This window comes from Carya illinoinensis, chromosome 16, assembly GCF_018687715.1.
Source record: "Carya illinoinensis cultivar Pawnee chromosome 16, C.illinoinensisPawnee_v1, whole genome shotgun sequence".
Lineage (NCBI taxonomy): Eukaryota > Viridiplantae > Streptophyta > Magnoliopsida > Fagales > Juglandaceae > Carya > Carya illinoinensis.
Genome location: NC_056767.1, coordinates 27,226,693 through 27,242,102, shown reverse-complemented (window position 1 = coordinate 27,242,102; position 15,410 = coordinate 27,226,693). Strand labels below are relative to the sequence as shown.

At 33.7% G+C, this 15,410-nt stretch overlaps 2 protein-coding genes across 3 annotated transcripts; one reads left to right on the top strand and one right to left on the bottom strand.

Annotated features, from left to right (window-relative positions):
* Nucleotides 1–3,086: 3,086 nt before the first annotated feature.
* On the top strand, nt 3,087–6,363 carry LOC122298604 (mitochondrial import inner membrane translocase subunit TIM14-3-like). Its single transcript, XM_043108424.1, has 4 exons — nt 3,087–3,272; nt 3,415–3,492; nt 5,430–5,608; nt 5,959–6,363. Exons 2-4 carry the CDS (start codon nt 3,490–3,492, stop codon nt 6,113–6,115), a joined length of 339 nt encoding a protein of 112 aa, XP_042964358.1. The 5' UTR covers nt 3,087–3,272; nt 3,415–3,489; the 3' UTR covers nt 6,116–6,363.
* A 1,591-nt stretch (nt 6,364–7,954) lies between these two features.
* Nucleotides 7,955–13,595, bottom strand: LOC122299627 (cell division control protein 2 homolog A). Of its 2 annotated transcripts, none has more exons than XM_043110020.1 (9): nt 13,415–13,595; nt 12,392–12,512; nt 12,081–12,265; nt 11,012–11,132; nt 10,310–10,483; nt 9,594–9,757; nt 8,981–9,068; nt 8,796–8,849; nt 7,955–8,250 (listed from the first exon to the last, which is right to left on the bottom strand). In XM_043110020.1, exons 2-9 carry the CDS (start codon nt 12,398–12,400, stop codon nt 8,173–8,175), a joined length of 873 nt encoding a protein of 290 aa, XP_042965954.1. In that variant the 5' UTR covers nt 12,401–12,512; nt 13,415–13,595; the 3' UTR covers nt 7,955–8,172. The 2 variants fall into 2 exon arrangements, with proteins under 2 accessions (XP_042965954.1, XP_042965953.1); XM_043110019.1 differs by having other exon boundaries at nt 12,392–12,422; nt 13,415–13,594.
* Between the last annotated feature and the right edge of the window lie 1,815 nt (nt 13,596–15,410).

The following is a 15,410-nucleotide window of genomic DNA, read 5'->3' as shown; positions in this document are numbered from 1 at the left end:
GGTGCTATAATGCAATATAATAATGATCTGACTAATAAGTCAGATAATGAAGCTATCTACGAGCTTGTGAGTCTCGGTACCCGATATTCATCAAGCATTGTCGCATTTTCTCAGCGACTACAATCCAAAACTTGTGGGGTTGACAAATTCAATAAGAATATTTCTATCCTTCAGCAACTTCTTCTGAAGTCCAACTTAAAGATAACAGCAAGAAAACAATAGAATAGGAATTTAAAATTCTTGATTAAATCTTCTTTTCGATTGCCTACTCATTTAGATAGGGATGCCATACAAATATTTGAAAAGCAAGATCGTTTAAAAAATGAGATAAAGAGCCTTAAATTTCTGTAATCTTGTTTCGAGATAATAAAATAATATTTTACAAATATTCATATTGTGTTTCTATCTTCTAGTAGATAATCTGTGTGCTCCATTTTATTTTTCCTTTAATAATGCACACTTCTTACAAAATCGTAATATGAATCTGAAATATTAATTGCATTTAAGAGATGATATTTTAGAACTAATAATTTCATTCATATCCCCCTTGAAACCGAAAGAGTTTCATATTTATATTTTAAATATGTACAGTTTTCATGAGCTCTTCTGGAATCTCAATGACATTTAAATCATCTATATAAACTGCAATAAAATCTAATCTAGATACTAAAAATATATGAAAAATAGTTTGTTCCACATGCGTTTAGATTGTTTTAGAACATATAAGGATTTTTAAAACTTAATAGAATAAGTACTTCAGGATTATATGCTTCGTGCATTTCATATCTAGTAATCCATATAAATATGCAGTTAATCATACATACCCAAACTCTTGGTGACTATCAAGCTAATAAAAACATCTATATAATTTCATCAACTTTAAAAGCATATTAATATTATTTATGCGAGAAACCGACTCTTGATTTATATATCACATTTTCATTTTCTTTATATAAATACCCATTGATATTCAACAAGCATCACCTCTTTAGATGTTTGGACTACGAGTCCATATGTATTACATTTTACTAATGATATCAATTCTGTAGAAATTGTTTCTTTCTATTTTGACCAATATTTTTACGTCGGTATTCTTCGATTGTTCTTGACTCACTTTTTTCATTACTTCTAGTAATGTCAAGTGCCATTTTATATGAAAATACGGTTTTATTTCTATTCAGAATTTCTCCAATACTCATGAAATGTATTGAGATTTCGTTATTTTCAGGTACCTGTTCCTTTTCAAGGGAAGACATTTTATGAAAAACATATTCAGGAGGATTATACTCTTCAAGAGTTTTTATAAGAGAATTTTGTATAGAAAGTTTGGATGGATCTTATTGCTTGTTTTATGGGTATGGCCTCTTCAGGAGTACCAATTTCTTTTATTTGTGCTTTTCTCTTTCGGGATGGTTTATCTTTTGTATCAATAGGTCTCACATATTTTTAGGCATGTCTTATGTTCATTAGACTGCTAAATTTCTTAATTGTCTAAGGAGATTTCAATTCTCGCTGGGATTTTAGTAGCTAGAATATGAGACATTTTTATCTTATTACATCCATAAATTAATTATCATCTGAACTTCCAGTTCACCTATGATAATCAAAATAACATCGAATTATTTCATTTTATTTGTTTTTAGTAAATTTTTCTTTCCACTCATGATGTGAAGACTTTATAGTAAAAGAATCTTTTGGTTCTTTTATGGACGTCCATATAAAAATTTATTTGACTTATCGTAATTGATTTTAGATGATCAAGATATACAAATCTTTTGAATCATGTCACTTTTGATGCATTATAATATTTGATTCAATAGTTGTATAATATCATCTCAAAGAGAAAATTGGTAGTTTTTCCAATACGAGCTTCTGATCCGAAATCATAAAAGTATTATAAAGATATTCATTATCACGTTCACTCTCTTAGTTTCTTTGAATAAAATACATCATTTTTTTCATTTCAAGAAATAAAATGATATAAATCCAATATCATTCATTTTAGAAAATGATGTAGATCTATTAGAACGTGATTAATGATTTTTTAACAAAAATTTATTATTTTGCTTAGCCACTAGAAGACAATATATAAATTTAGAATATCTTTTAATTTTTTGCACTTGATATTATTATTTCATGAGCATATTCGAGATATTCATTTTAAAGCAAATATTCTTTCGTGACTTTTCTCTACACAATTATGCAACTTCAAGTGCATTAATTATAATGAATTTTTAGTACACGTATCACTTTTTTAAACTATCTCAAATAATCAATTGATCTTTTATTATGAGATATTTAATAAAATTATTGATTTTTTAGGCGATCATTTAGGGATACTTCATTTCTATTCCAAAATGAATTTTATTATCAATAATTCATAACATACATGAAAAATAAATATAATTTTTATATACACTATGTGAATAAAAATTGACCACAAATATAACTGAAATGTAAATTATGAAAATTTTAATTCACCATAAATATAATTAAGATGTAAATTATGTGAATAAACATAGAATTTTATCAAGTAATAATAAGGAATATAATCTTTAATACTCACATTGGGGATTATAAATAATATATTAAAAAACTTACTTGAAATAGAAGACCACTAGTTTCAGAATCAACAGAACCTCGTTCTGATAACGTGTTATAAAACTAATGAAAAGAGAGTGAGCGAAAGACAAAGAGAGAGATAAGGAAAGAGAGATGAAAGAATGTGTAAGATTCAATGCAAAACTTGATTATATACGAATGAATAATACCTATATAGATAGGAGTATAAAAGAATAGTTTTAGTTGATGACTAAAGATAGGTCTTAATTGATGGTTTAAGATAGATTTTAATTAATGGTTCAATAGTTTTAATTAATAGTTAAAAATTAGTCTTAATTGATGACTAAATAATCTTAATTAATGACTAAAAATAATCATACAAATAGATTTATAACAACAATTTCACGTGCAAAACGTGATTTTGAATAATTTGATACAGCAATTTGAGGACGCAAGATAAATTCTCCTGAATTTAAAATATATATATATATATATATAGAAATAAAATAATACCGAACGCCAATACAAGTCACAGGCCCTTCTGGAGAAAGGGAACATTTGCCGCCCATTGTATTGGGTTCTTTCTTGGTGCCCAAGCACGAATTCCCGAACATGACAAAGGTTATAAATACTAAATAGCAAATTCATCGTGCATAGACAGATTTCATGGGAAGATTTAAAAAAACCTCGTCGCTGTATTCTTTCGTGAGGTAAAGAGTTTCTCTGTTTTGTATTTCTAATAGTTCTGTTAGCCTTTTTCTTTTTTTTTCCTCTTTTTTAGGTTCTTCCAGTTTTATTCTGAATTTCTAAGCTCCTTTATGGGTTTGGATGATCATTTTATTATCATAGCAGGTCAAGATAATTGATCGTTCTGGTTTGTTTGGATTTTGTGGTCACCATTCACGAGAGCGATTACGGAATATTCCAATGGTAAGTTCGTTCATGAATTTCCCATCTATGTTATGCAGTTTGTTTGTAGAACTTGCTTGAAAGATTATGTATTTGGTGGTGTAATATTATCAGTTATCATCTCGAAAAATATGTTGGAACACCATTGAAAATGTGTGAAGATTTGTAAACGAGAAAATGTCTGCACCTGAATAGATTAAATTGAGTGTGTTTTACTTTGTTTCTAATATCGGTTACTTCCCTGTACAATGTACTGTTACCATGCTCAAAATCTGAAATTGGATACCATGATGAATGATTGCTGGTTGAGTACGTTCGTAAGGTGCTTGATTTCTATAAACCCATTTGATTTTTGAGTTTGTTGTGAATTTATGTTCTCTATTCTCTTTTATGAATAGCTTTTCCTGTGGTTATGACTTTTACACAAATTTTAATTTTTTTTAATAAGTAAGAAATTTATTAATAAATGTAATTAGGCATAGCCCAAATTCATGGGAAGTGTACATAGAGAGACTCCTAATTACAAGCTAACCCTGAAAAACATTACATAAGTCATTAAGATTATTCCCATCCAATACAATAACCGAATCCCAAAGCAACAAAGTATGAAAGAAGAAAGCTCTAATCCCTTCCACCGATCGATCTCTATTCTCAAAACAGCACCCATTCCTCTCATTCCAAATACACCACATACGACAGAGGAACCATCTTAAAAATGATTGCTATTTGACAATTTCCTAGAAGCCCTCTCCAACATGCAAAGAGCTTCGCCACCCTCTTGGGCATCACCCAAGCAATTCCCACCTTAGCAATTACCTCGTCTCACAAAGCCTTTGACACATCATAATGAAGAAGAAGATTATCCGCTGAGTCGCCCCATCTTTTGCACATAAAGCACCAATCCATTACGACGATACCACGCTTTCTTAACTTATCAATGGTAAGAATTTTTCCATGAGAAGCCAACCACCCAAAGAAAGCTGCCTTAAGAGGCCCTTGCATCTCCAAATATTTTTCCAAGGAAAAAAATCAGTGGAAGAATGTGATGCTGAGGCCTTGTATGAATATCTAACCAAGAATTTCTTATTACCAAGGTGATTCCAAAGCAATCTATCCTCCCCTCCTGAATTTATGTTTAAAACATAAAGCAAGCTGAAAAAATCAGTAATGTTCCCCACTTCCCAATCTTGGACATCTCTAATAAAGCTTACTGACCACTGAGTAAATCCAGCAGAATTATCCATGTAATCAGCCACGGAGGCAGCTTTATTCAGAGCAATTCTGAAGAGAGAGGGGAAAACATTCTTCAAGACCTCATCCCCACACCACAAGTCATGCCAAAAACTGATCTGGTTTCCCCTACCCACCTGAAATGTGAAATTTCTGAAGAAATCCTCCCATCCATTTCGAATGAATTTCCGTACTCCCTCACCATATGCCCCTCTTACTTCATTGGAGCACCAACCTCCCCAAGTACTTCCATATTTGGCATCAATAACAGGCCTCCAAAGAGTATCCCCTTCTTGATGATAACTCCATAACCATTTCCCTAAAAGTGCCTTATTGAAAGTTTTCAACTTTTTAATCCCCTAACCACCCAATGAAAGAGGAGTGCAGATCTTATCCCACTTAAGCAAATGGAATTTCTTCTCATTGTCCATACTGCCCCACAAGAAAGCACGAAATATCCTTTCCATTCTATTGGCCACACTTGTAGGCAAAGGAAAAAGAGAGGAAAAAAAAAAAAGGTTGGGATATTAGATAAGGTGCTCTTGATTAAAGTGATTCTACCACCTTTGGACAAATTTTAATTACCTAGGGATTGTTCAATGATAGGCCGCCACTAATTAATTTGACTAGAATGATTATGCAAAAATTGGCCTGAAAGTTTAAATTTCTGATGGCTTTTGGTTCAATGTGGAACTGACAACAACCAACTTAATGTTCATTTCCCTCAGGAAACTCCTCTAGTAATAGGTGGTGCTGTGGCAGGTGCTGCCTCAGGGACCAGATACTTGATTGCAGCATGGCAAGCATTCAAAGCTCGCCCAATGATGCCTCGTTCTCGAAAATTTTATTATGGTGGGTTTGAGAAAGTCATGACTAGGCGAGAAGCAGCATTAGTCCTTGGAGTCAGGTGATTGTCTTGTCCATACCCGAGACACATTTTCATTTTAGGTATCTGTGTAATTATTAGAATAATGAGTAAATGATTAATTCCATCACTTATTATTAATATAAACTTTAAACTTTTGGGACGTATGATAATTTACCAGGAATGGGCAAGAAAAGGAATATACCATCGAATTTTGCAGTTCCTAGTGAAAATTGGGAACCATTAGACTGTTTGCTTCATTGTATACACCAGCACAATTTGCTTACAATACTAAAGTTGTGCCTTTTATGCTACTTATGTGTTAACTAGAAGATTGCTTCTACTTGTTGTTGATAAAATTAAAATGGCTCCTATTCTAATTATATTTTCAGAGAGAGTGCTGTGATGGAGAAGATTAAGGAGGCTCATAAGAGGGTGATGATGGCAAATCATCCAGATGCTGGCGGGAGCCATTATCTTGCTTCCAAGATAAATGAAGCCAAGGATGTATTGACGGGTAGGAACAAGGCAGGAAGCTCAGCATTTTAGATGATACAGGGCAGGTAGAAGTGTATGTTGAGGGGCATTCAAGTTTTTGGGTGAGTACTTGAGGGTTATTATTTGAAAAAGAAAAACTGTATATCGGAGGTTCTCTTCTTGGGTTTATCTATACTTGCCATTCAAGTCAAGTCAAAGTAACGGTTTGACTACTGTCAGCATAGTATGGCATTCTCTTTACATGTTTGTTTTGGTTAATTACTAGAAATAAAGTGGTCAAATGGAGAAATGGAGAATAAGTTTTGGATTAACTGGATATGTGGATTGTGGACGGGGCAGGACAAACTGTTTTCCTCTTTTGTGAAAGTGAACAAGGCCTCATCTTATAAATAACCACCCTTGTTTATTTTCACAAAATTCTCATTTCATTTTAATCATTACAATTTTTTTAAATTTTCATACAAAATAAAATAAATAATTTAACTTTTTCAAATCTCAATATAAAAATAATATATTCTAATAATATTTTATTCAATTTATCTTAATTTATCTTATCTCTGAAAACAAACGAGTCCAGACCACAGCTAATTCCATTTGTAGCAGGGGTTTACTGATCTTGTATTTGTTCCATCAGAATTTATTTTATTTCTCTATTTTCTACTGGGGTATAATGTAGTCACGCACGACTGATTGTTTAATACTCAGATTTCAGACCCATCCTGCCATTCAAATTGAATAGATAAAACATTTCAAAAAAAAAAAAATTGAATATTTAAAAAGAAGCGGCTTTTTCCTTCCGATTGTAACTCGTAGGCATGTGCAGGAAACTGATTGACCTGACCTGCAAGAGAACCCCGACCAGACCCGAAAACTGGTTTTTAAATGATGCTCAGATTCAACCCGTCCAACTTGCTAAACCAAGAAGGTCTTTTGCTGCTTCTTTTGCAAATAGAGAAAGTTCGAAAAACCCAAATCCTCACAACCGGACATGCTGCTATTCATTGGAATCATCGCCACCATTGAAGATCGATACACAATTGTAGAGGAGGAATAAATTACTGGCGGTTTTGGGGTACAAGGTCAAGTCATTCGTGATGAAAGACATAACCGATAAGCTGGAACAGCTCAGGATGGTCATGGATGCAGCCCCAAATATATTTTGCGACACCATCCATTACAACCCCTCCAATCTTTATGCATGGGTCCAGATCATGCTTTCCGAGCTCAATAATCCACCCAATACCACTCTTGACCCTATGCTTCAGGGAGAGCAAAGCAACGATCCTCTTCTTGCTCTTGCTGAATTCTAGTCTATCCCCACACTGGGTTTTTTGAATTCCCAATAGCAACGATAGAACATGCTAGAGATGGAGATGAAAGAGCCACGCTCGGAGGAGACGATTATGCACAAGCCTAGGTGCGAGAGTGCATCGTCTTGGAAGTGTGTTTTCACAGTGGTTGACCCGACAGGTCAGGTCGGGTTAGTTTGTGCTATCCTGGGAGTTGGGTCCAGCCTAACACAAACCAATTTGATCGGATTGCAGGCCTAGTAGCTCGTAGCTTACACATAGAAAAGGTCTTCATAAAATCAAAAGCAAATTTATTCAATACCAAACGTAATATTACCCGTACTGGAAACAATTGACTATTTTCACGTTCGTCCAAACACCTGTTAGCGTCCTAGCTTTTATGCTAAAAAGTATTGACCACCGAAATCTGTGGTTCAAAGTAGGAATTAGGGAAGGACGGAAGAGAGGAGAGGGAGCCAGTACAGATGATAGAAAATATAAGTGAAATCTTTTTCTTTTTTTTTTTTAATCAGCAAATATAGAAGTCAAATCTGAACTTTCAAAATCCAATGACAGTTATATCTTTATGACATGGAGAGAGTAAGGAGAGAAATGAAGCATAGCCTAGTTGATTCAAATATGTCTCTCCAAAACCAAATCGAAGAAATCTAAACTCAAGCCAAAGGAAATTGCAAATAAAGAAGAATTGCATATAAAAGCAGCACGCATATTTCTCACACAATCAAAAGTGATATTAGCTACACAATAATATAGACACTTCTCTGCCACGAGGATGGTTGCAGATAATCGAGGTGTAAATCAGATATCTCTGAAGTATTCATGCTCGAGGGCACTCCTGGCCGTGATCCTTCTGCTGGGATCCAAGGAGAGCATTTTCTGGAACATGATACAAAAAATGATTAAGAAAAAGGGAAACATAGTTACTTTGTGTATACCATAATCCATTTGTGATTGTCCAGAATGCTGATGTGCTCGACCCATAAATAGTTTTTATATATATATACATATATCAGGAGTTAATAGGATAACAAAAATGTCATCATGTAGAGCGGGGCTTGGGTTCATATGATCACCATTCGAGCTAGACGGGAGAATAAGCTAATTGCCAAAATAATCAATGCAGTAGCAGATGGAAAAAATGATAAATTACAAACTCATTTCCAAGTTCACACAGCAGAGCTAAGAGTTTCTTTTTTAACAAAGCTGGAGATGACTCAGGAAAGAGAAAATAAAATGCGTTTGCAGGTAGATGACTAAAAGATAAACTTAAGTGAACAAGAAGCCACCAACAAAATAAAAGGACTAGGAATAATTATGTTGTCTCGTAGTGGCATGCAACTGCAATATATATGTAAACTTACAGAAAGAATAATTATGTTGTCTCGTAGTGGCATGCAACTGCAATATATATGTAAACTTACAGAAAGAAGATCGACTCCGGTTGAATCCAGACTTGAAACCACAGTAGCTAGATCCTGCAAGGTAAATGATGCACCATTAAAATTTTCAATAGAGTACATACTCCAGAATTGATAACTGATTTTTTTAACCCCGTCATGGTAATGGAAATTTATGGAACATAATATATAAGAAAAGGCTAAGTTACCTTAGGAGGCCATTTGGGAAAGGCACCTTTATAATCGGGCAAAGAAGTCACACCAGGCCATGTATCCTCATTTGGAGTACCCAAGACTCTTCATATAAGAAGAAAGATATATTAAGACATTGCTATACTTGCTTGCTTGGAAGCAAAGTCATGTACCAACTCTTTTGCAATTGTTTTCATATGTTTAACTAATTGACAAGAACTTCCAGCATTATTTTCTTTCAATCATGGGGATGTTTGGCAACAAGAAATTTTTAAAGATTTTCCCAAAATACTTGCACTATCAACCCAAACAACACCATGCCAAAAAAATCTGAAAAATAATTTTTATTAAATCATCTCACCTTGATTTCCGTAACAAACAAAAATCAAAAAAAGTTTCACAAAACTCAAAGAAATAAAAAACCATATCACAAAAATTTCTTCCCTAACATATTTTCAATGGACCCTACCACTTTTTCATGCACATTGGACTACAGAACATATTTAGGTGCATAAGAAATATTAATCCATACCACATTCCAAAATCCTCTTCCAAACACATGGATGCAACTATATTCTATTATTCTCCATGAAAACTAATCGTGAAAAATGTGGCCACGAAGCTATTCACCTGAAAATCTTGAAAAGTTCATCAATCTCAGAGTCGCCAGGAAATAATGGCCGTTGGTTAACCATCTCAGCAAATATACAACCCACCGACCACACATCAACAGGAGTAGAGTAGTGGCGAGATCCAAGCAATATTTCTGGAGCTCTGTACCACAGAGTGACCACCTAAAAGGAGCCACCAAGAATCATCAACCAGGGATGGTACTAATTGACAGCTTAAAATTGTCATGACTCATTTGAATTTCTCATTACGTGATGACTGAAGTATTGTAAAAAAATCCTATGTTTTTACAATACTTCTGTCATACCACCAGATGCCCTATATCATTTTGTGCCTGGAAATTGATAACATGTAACAATTAACTAATATTTTGGATAATTTGCTTTTTAACCATATAGATTTTTCAAAGATTCTACTGTCCTACAAGGGTGCATCACTGGTAATTTGAAAAATTCATATGGGATTGAACCTTTGATGTCACCCTTGAACATCTTTTAATGGGTATGGTGATGTCGTTTGATCCAAAGAACATTTGCATTACAGTTTTGTTTTTAACTTTTGGTATGAGGTGCATGCAAATTCATCTTAGTTGTCAAATTTTGGGGATGCACAAAGAAATTCTAGAGAAATTGCTACAATTAAACATCAGGATATACTATTACTAGAGAAAAGCAAATAAGAAGATTAGGAAAAGTTGAACCAGTGCATAATCATACCTCATGTGTAAACGTCCTTACTGGAATGCCAAATGCTCTGGCCAGTCCAAAGTCCGCAAGCTTTAGCGAATTGGTGCGGCGATCTATTAGCAAATTCTGGGGTTTCAGATCTCGATGAAGAACTCTGTGGGAGTGACAATAAGCAATGCCACGGAGAATTTGATGAAGGAACATCTGCATAAAATGGGAAATGTCACCAACTGTATCTTTCCACAGCAAGTGGTCCCATTGCATTATGTTGCCAAATTTAATGATAAGAGAATGACTCAGAAATCAAGTTTAAGCATGCATTTATAACTAAAGAAATAAACCACAAGTAAAAACTATGGGGAAATTATGCACATCATATTAGATTGAATAAATAAGTACTCTTAAATATGCACGATAGGTAAAGAGAGGAAAAAAATGTAATAATAACACATATATTAGGCTCACAAATTGGTTTCCAGAAACTGATAGAATTTAGTAAAAAATGAAAATATCTGTGCAAAAAACAAAAAAAAAGCGTCTTCTTTGTCTACCATCTCCCTAACCTCATCATTAAAGCCAAAAGGCACTATGCCAAGAAATGGCCTGCACCCAACATGAAATGCTTCAGTTTGCTGATTAATTAAAAAATAAACTATAACTCTTTCATCAGAATATTAAAAAAAATATATGTCACATGTGGTGCAAAAACTCCAAACAGCAGGAGTCGCCTACTTTTATTTGTCGTAGATCCTTTGCAAATTCTGGAGATGAATCCATGTGCTTCTTCAGATCCAAGTCAAGGTACTCAAAAACCAGATACAAGCGCTTCTCACTGTGCACCACATCCTGTAACCTGTCAACAAAAATCCATCAATAATAAAAGGTAACTCAGAAGAGACAGAATAACCACCCAAATTCAAAAAGGAAAATAATTGAGGCAAGACAGAACATATACAAAGATTTCTGCCAGTTAAATACATACAGCATATTCACCCTTCAAACACGTCAGTAGTTGAACTAAAAAAATGCATTCATGTTTTCATTGATGTTTCCACGCTGACAATCACTTTTTTTATGAGAGGGAGGGGGGGGGGGGGGGGGGGGGGGGGGGACCACCCACGGCAAAGCCCTTAGGACTCACCCATGGAACCTAAACCCCCGGGAAGACTAGCACAGCAATCCACCACCATGGCCTCCCACTTAAATCACAGTTTGTTCCCAGGGGGAATCAAACCTGTGACATGGGGCTCATGCACACAAGTTCCCCCTTACCACTTGGGCTACCCACGGGTGGTTTTCCATGCTGACAATCATACACCAACCAGACACCAGGAGTAATGTCATTGTCTTTATTAAGCTAGAGAATATTATCAGAAATAAAATTATCAAACTAGACTGATAATTCTGTGGCACACGTCAAAAGGAAAAAAGAAATGGGAAAAAAGGGTCTACCCATACATAAGCCTTGGAACTGTATATGCATTCATCCATCAGTTTAACAAGAAATCAATTACATGAAAATGGTAAAGGATTTATCCTGAAGAAAGAAGCCATGATTGCTTTGGGAAAGAATGATCAAGGCACTTATCCCTTCAAAAAATTAGAAAAAGTGGTAGCGGCAGTGCTCTTGATGATTTAGAAGAGCAATTAAAAGTCAGTTTATGATTGGCAAGGAAAAAAACCACATGTTAGCGGAGGACACGGTGCATTCAAATTTTGCTTTCCTAATACTTTCATACTCATGTTATAGGCATGCTCCTAAATCAAAAAGATCAGTTAAGGACGTGAATCTAATGAATACTTGACAATGTTTCCATGCTGCATTTCTTTCAGGAGGGAGATTTCCCTTATTGCCGTGCTTGGTACTCCCTCATCTTCTTGCTCCAAGCGAATCTTTTTTAAGGCTATAGTCTCATTTGTCATACGGTCACGAGCCTTATAGACCACACCATAGGTTCCTTCCCCAATCTTCTCAACTTTCTCGTACTGTCACATTCAGAGACATAATAACTATCACAAGAATTGCAAACAAAACTACTCACAAAATATAAGTTTTCTTTTATAGTTAATAAGAGAAAATATATGTAAAAACCGAGAATAACTTAAACTAACCTGTTCCATCCAGTCCAGGTAAAACAGCCCTCTGCTCAAGTTGAGTTGAAGTTACAATGATCAATATAGCAGATTTAGTAAATTTTATAAAGAATAATAGTTATAATAGTTATGATACTACCTATAAAAAAAAAAAAAAAATAGTTATGATACTAAAATAAATGAAACTAGCGGATAAATATAGCACTAAGCAGGAAAATGCCAGAAAGTGAGAGAGCAAAATATATCAGCTATGTGCTCGATTATAGAAACAGCATCGGATACCCCTCAATAACTGTCCTGGTCGCAACAAAAACAAAAAGAAAAAAAAGTGAAGCTTTGCTGATTACAAAATGGTCTTGGTCGGTATTCTATTACAATGCACTTCATGTCATCTTCCCATTTTCATTACTCATCTATTCTCTATAATCAGTAAATCATTCAACCAGTATAGGTTGTACTTAGTTGATTTTGTTTTGCAACCTATGTCCTACACCTACATTATGATTTCGAAAGGATAATTATTCAATGCAATATAAATGCCATTTCTACTGCAGAATGAGATTTAGTCAAACTTTTTCAATAATGGATGCACTCATCCACACATTATACACACGTGCGCTTGCAAAATCCTAAATTCCTGTCAATTATGAAAAACAACAATATAGCCACTAATCAATCATGCAAAACACAATTTGAAGAAATGTTCTAATTTCAGCACCGCAAGAAGAACAAAATCCTTCAAATCCAAAAGCAAATAACTAATACATCATTCAGCATTGTGAATTTAACATAGATAATGCATCATTTCCAGATAATGACGCACATATTTTCATATATCACATAACTGAGGGGACCTATCTAAAACAAAAACATAAAAACAAAATTATCGCAGAGAAAATCTCAGTCAAAACGAAGCAAACAAAAGAATAATTTGGTAGTGGTGAAGTTCAGTTTCAGTGAGTAAAATTTACATAATGGTAGGGAAAAAAAATGAACGAGTTTGCGTATCCGAGAAGGGAAAATGGAAGAGCAGCTACGTACCGAGAGAGGAAGGATGGATCTGGTAGACCTCGGTCGTGTCGCTAGGGTTTTCTGAGAGAAGCCACTACGAGAGTCGCTGAGCCACCACGACGACTCCGTTGTGACTTTAGCCAAAGACCAAAGACAAAGACTCCAAACAGCAAAGCACGAGGGGACAGTGCTCACTCCCGAGTCCCCACTTACCTTTCTTTTTCTTTTCTTTCGTTATAAATATTTTTGTCTCAAGTTTTACTATGTACAAGTACAATCACGCATTAATTTATATATCAATATTAATTTATTTATACTTAAAATTTATATTAATATTATTTTTAATAAAATCTATTTTTTGACTAATCACATTATATTGGTGCACAAATTAGTGCACAATTATACTTACAACTATATTTTTCCTTTGTTCCCTAACTCCTATTTTCATATTATTTATTTATTCAACTTGTCCTTTTAATTTTTTTATTTATATAATAACCATAAAAATTTATTCCACTAAGATGGTAGTCTAATTGATCTGAATTGATATTTTATAATTTCAAAATCAGGAATTTGAATCAGGATATAAGTTAAAACACTTGTGATAGTAAATTCTGATCTTTGAGCCATGTGATAAGTTTTAGACTAGCTGGATACTTTGAAAGTGTTGTGATGATGGGTTCACCCTTAAAGTAGTAACTATGGCTCAAACCTGATATTCTGCAATAGAAAGAACTCCTATAATCAAGCATAAAAAGGGTTACTACACTGGTCACCCACACCTCCCCTTATTTAAAAATAAGGAAAAAAAAAACATAAAAATTTATGAAAAAACATAGACCGAAGACAAGATCATGATAAATCCCTAACAAGCGATATTAGTCTCAATTTTCGATTCTTGCATTTAAATTTGTGTCCGTAAGATATTTTAAGTGATTTTATATATTATAATTTGAATAAATAATGGTTTAAAATATGTCATATCAATATATATAATTAAGAATTATAAAATCAAAGATAAATAACAATGCTTATGATCCTAAATGCTCGAATGTTGTATTTCTAATAATCTATCTATACTTAGAACAACTTGTGCTTTTAAACTAGATAGATAATGATTTTATTGATATTATTTATTGATTGAGGATTGTTCGCGATAATTTTTTAATATTTTGTACAGCATAATTTTACTAAAACTAAACAAAAACCCATGATTGGTACTTGCATTTGTTTAAAGTAATTGATTAATTATTTTCTAATTAATATATAAATATTGATATAGATATCAATTTTATTCGTTTTATCAAATCAAACCTAGAATCCACCAACCTTTCTCCCAAAGAAAACTCTCAAGCCGATCCCTCTATTTGCTCATCTCCTCTCCTTCCTTTACAAATATTTGTTCAATAGTTCTTGTTTTTTCGGTCTGGTTTGGATAGTGAAACCATCTCAACTCATCTCATCTAATAATTACAATTTTTTCAAACTTTTAAACAAAATACAATAAGTAGTTCAACTTTTTCAAATCCTAAAACAAAAATAATATTATAAAATAATACTCTAATAATATTTTATTAAACTTTTATATCATCTTATTTTATCTCAATTCACTATCTAAAACAGGCTTTATTATTCTCTAGGCTGGAAAAAAACACAAACTTAAAAGACAAGTGCACCCCCACCAATGGATCCCAAAGTTGTTGATCTTTTAAGTTCAACCAAGCAGCACCTCCATCCAACGAGCATACAGGTCTACTATGTCGTTCATACCATGCATGAGCCTTATGTATTGTTCCATCCCTATATTTTAGAAGATTAATGCACCACACTATTTTTCAAAACGATTGTATAACATTTTTATATTCCACGTTTGTATGTATCATTACTCATTTTAAAAAGCCATACGCATCACTCCAATACTTTCAAACCTTCACTCATTCAAACTTTCTCTACGACGGGTTTCTCTCTATCTCACTCTCTTGAGTAAGCTTTCCTCCTCTTAGTCGTTTCCTTATTCATTTCCCAC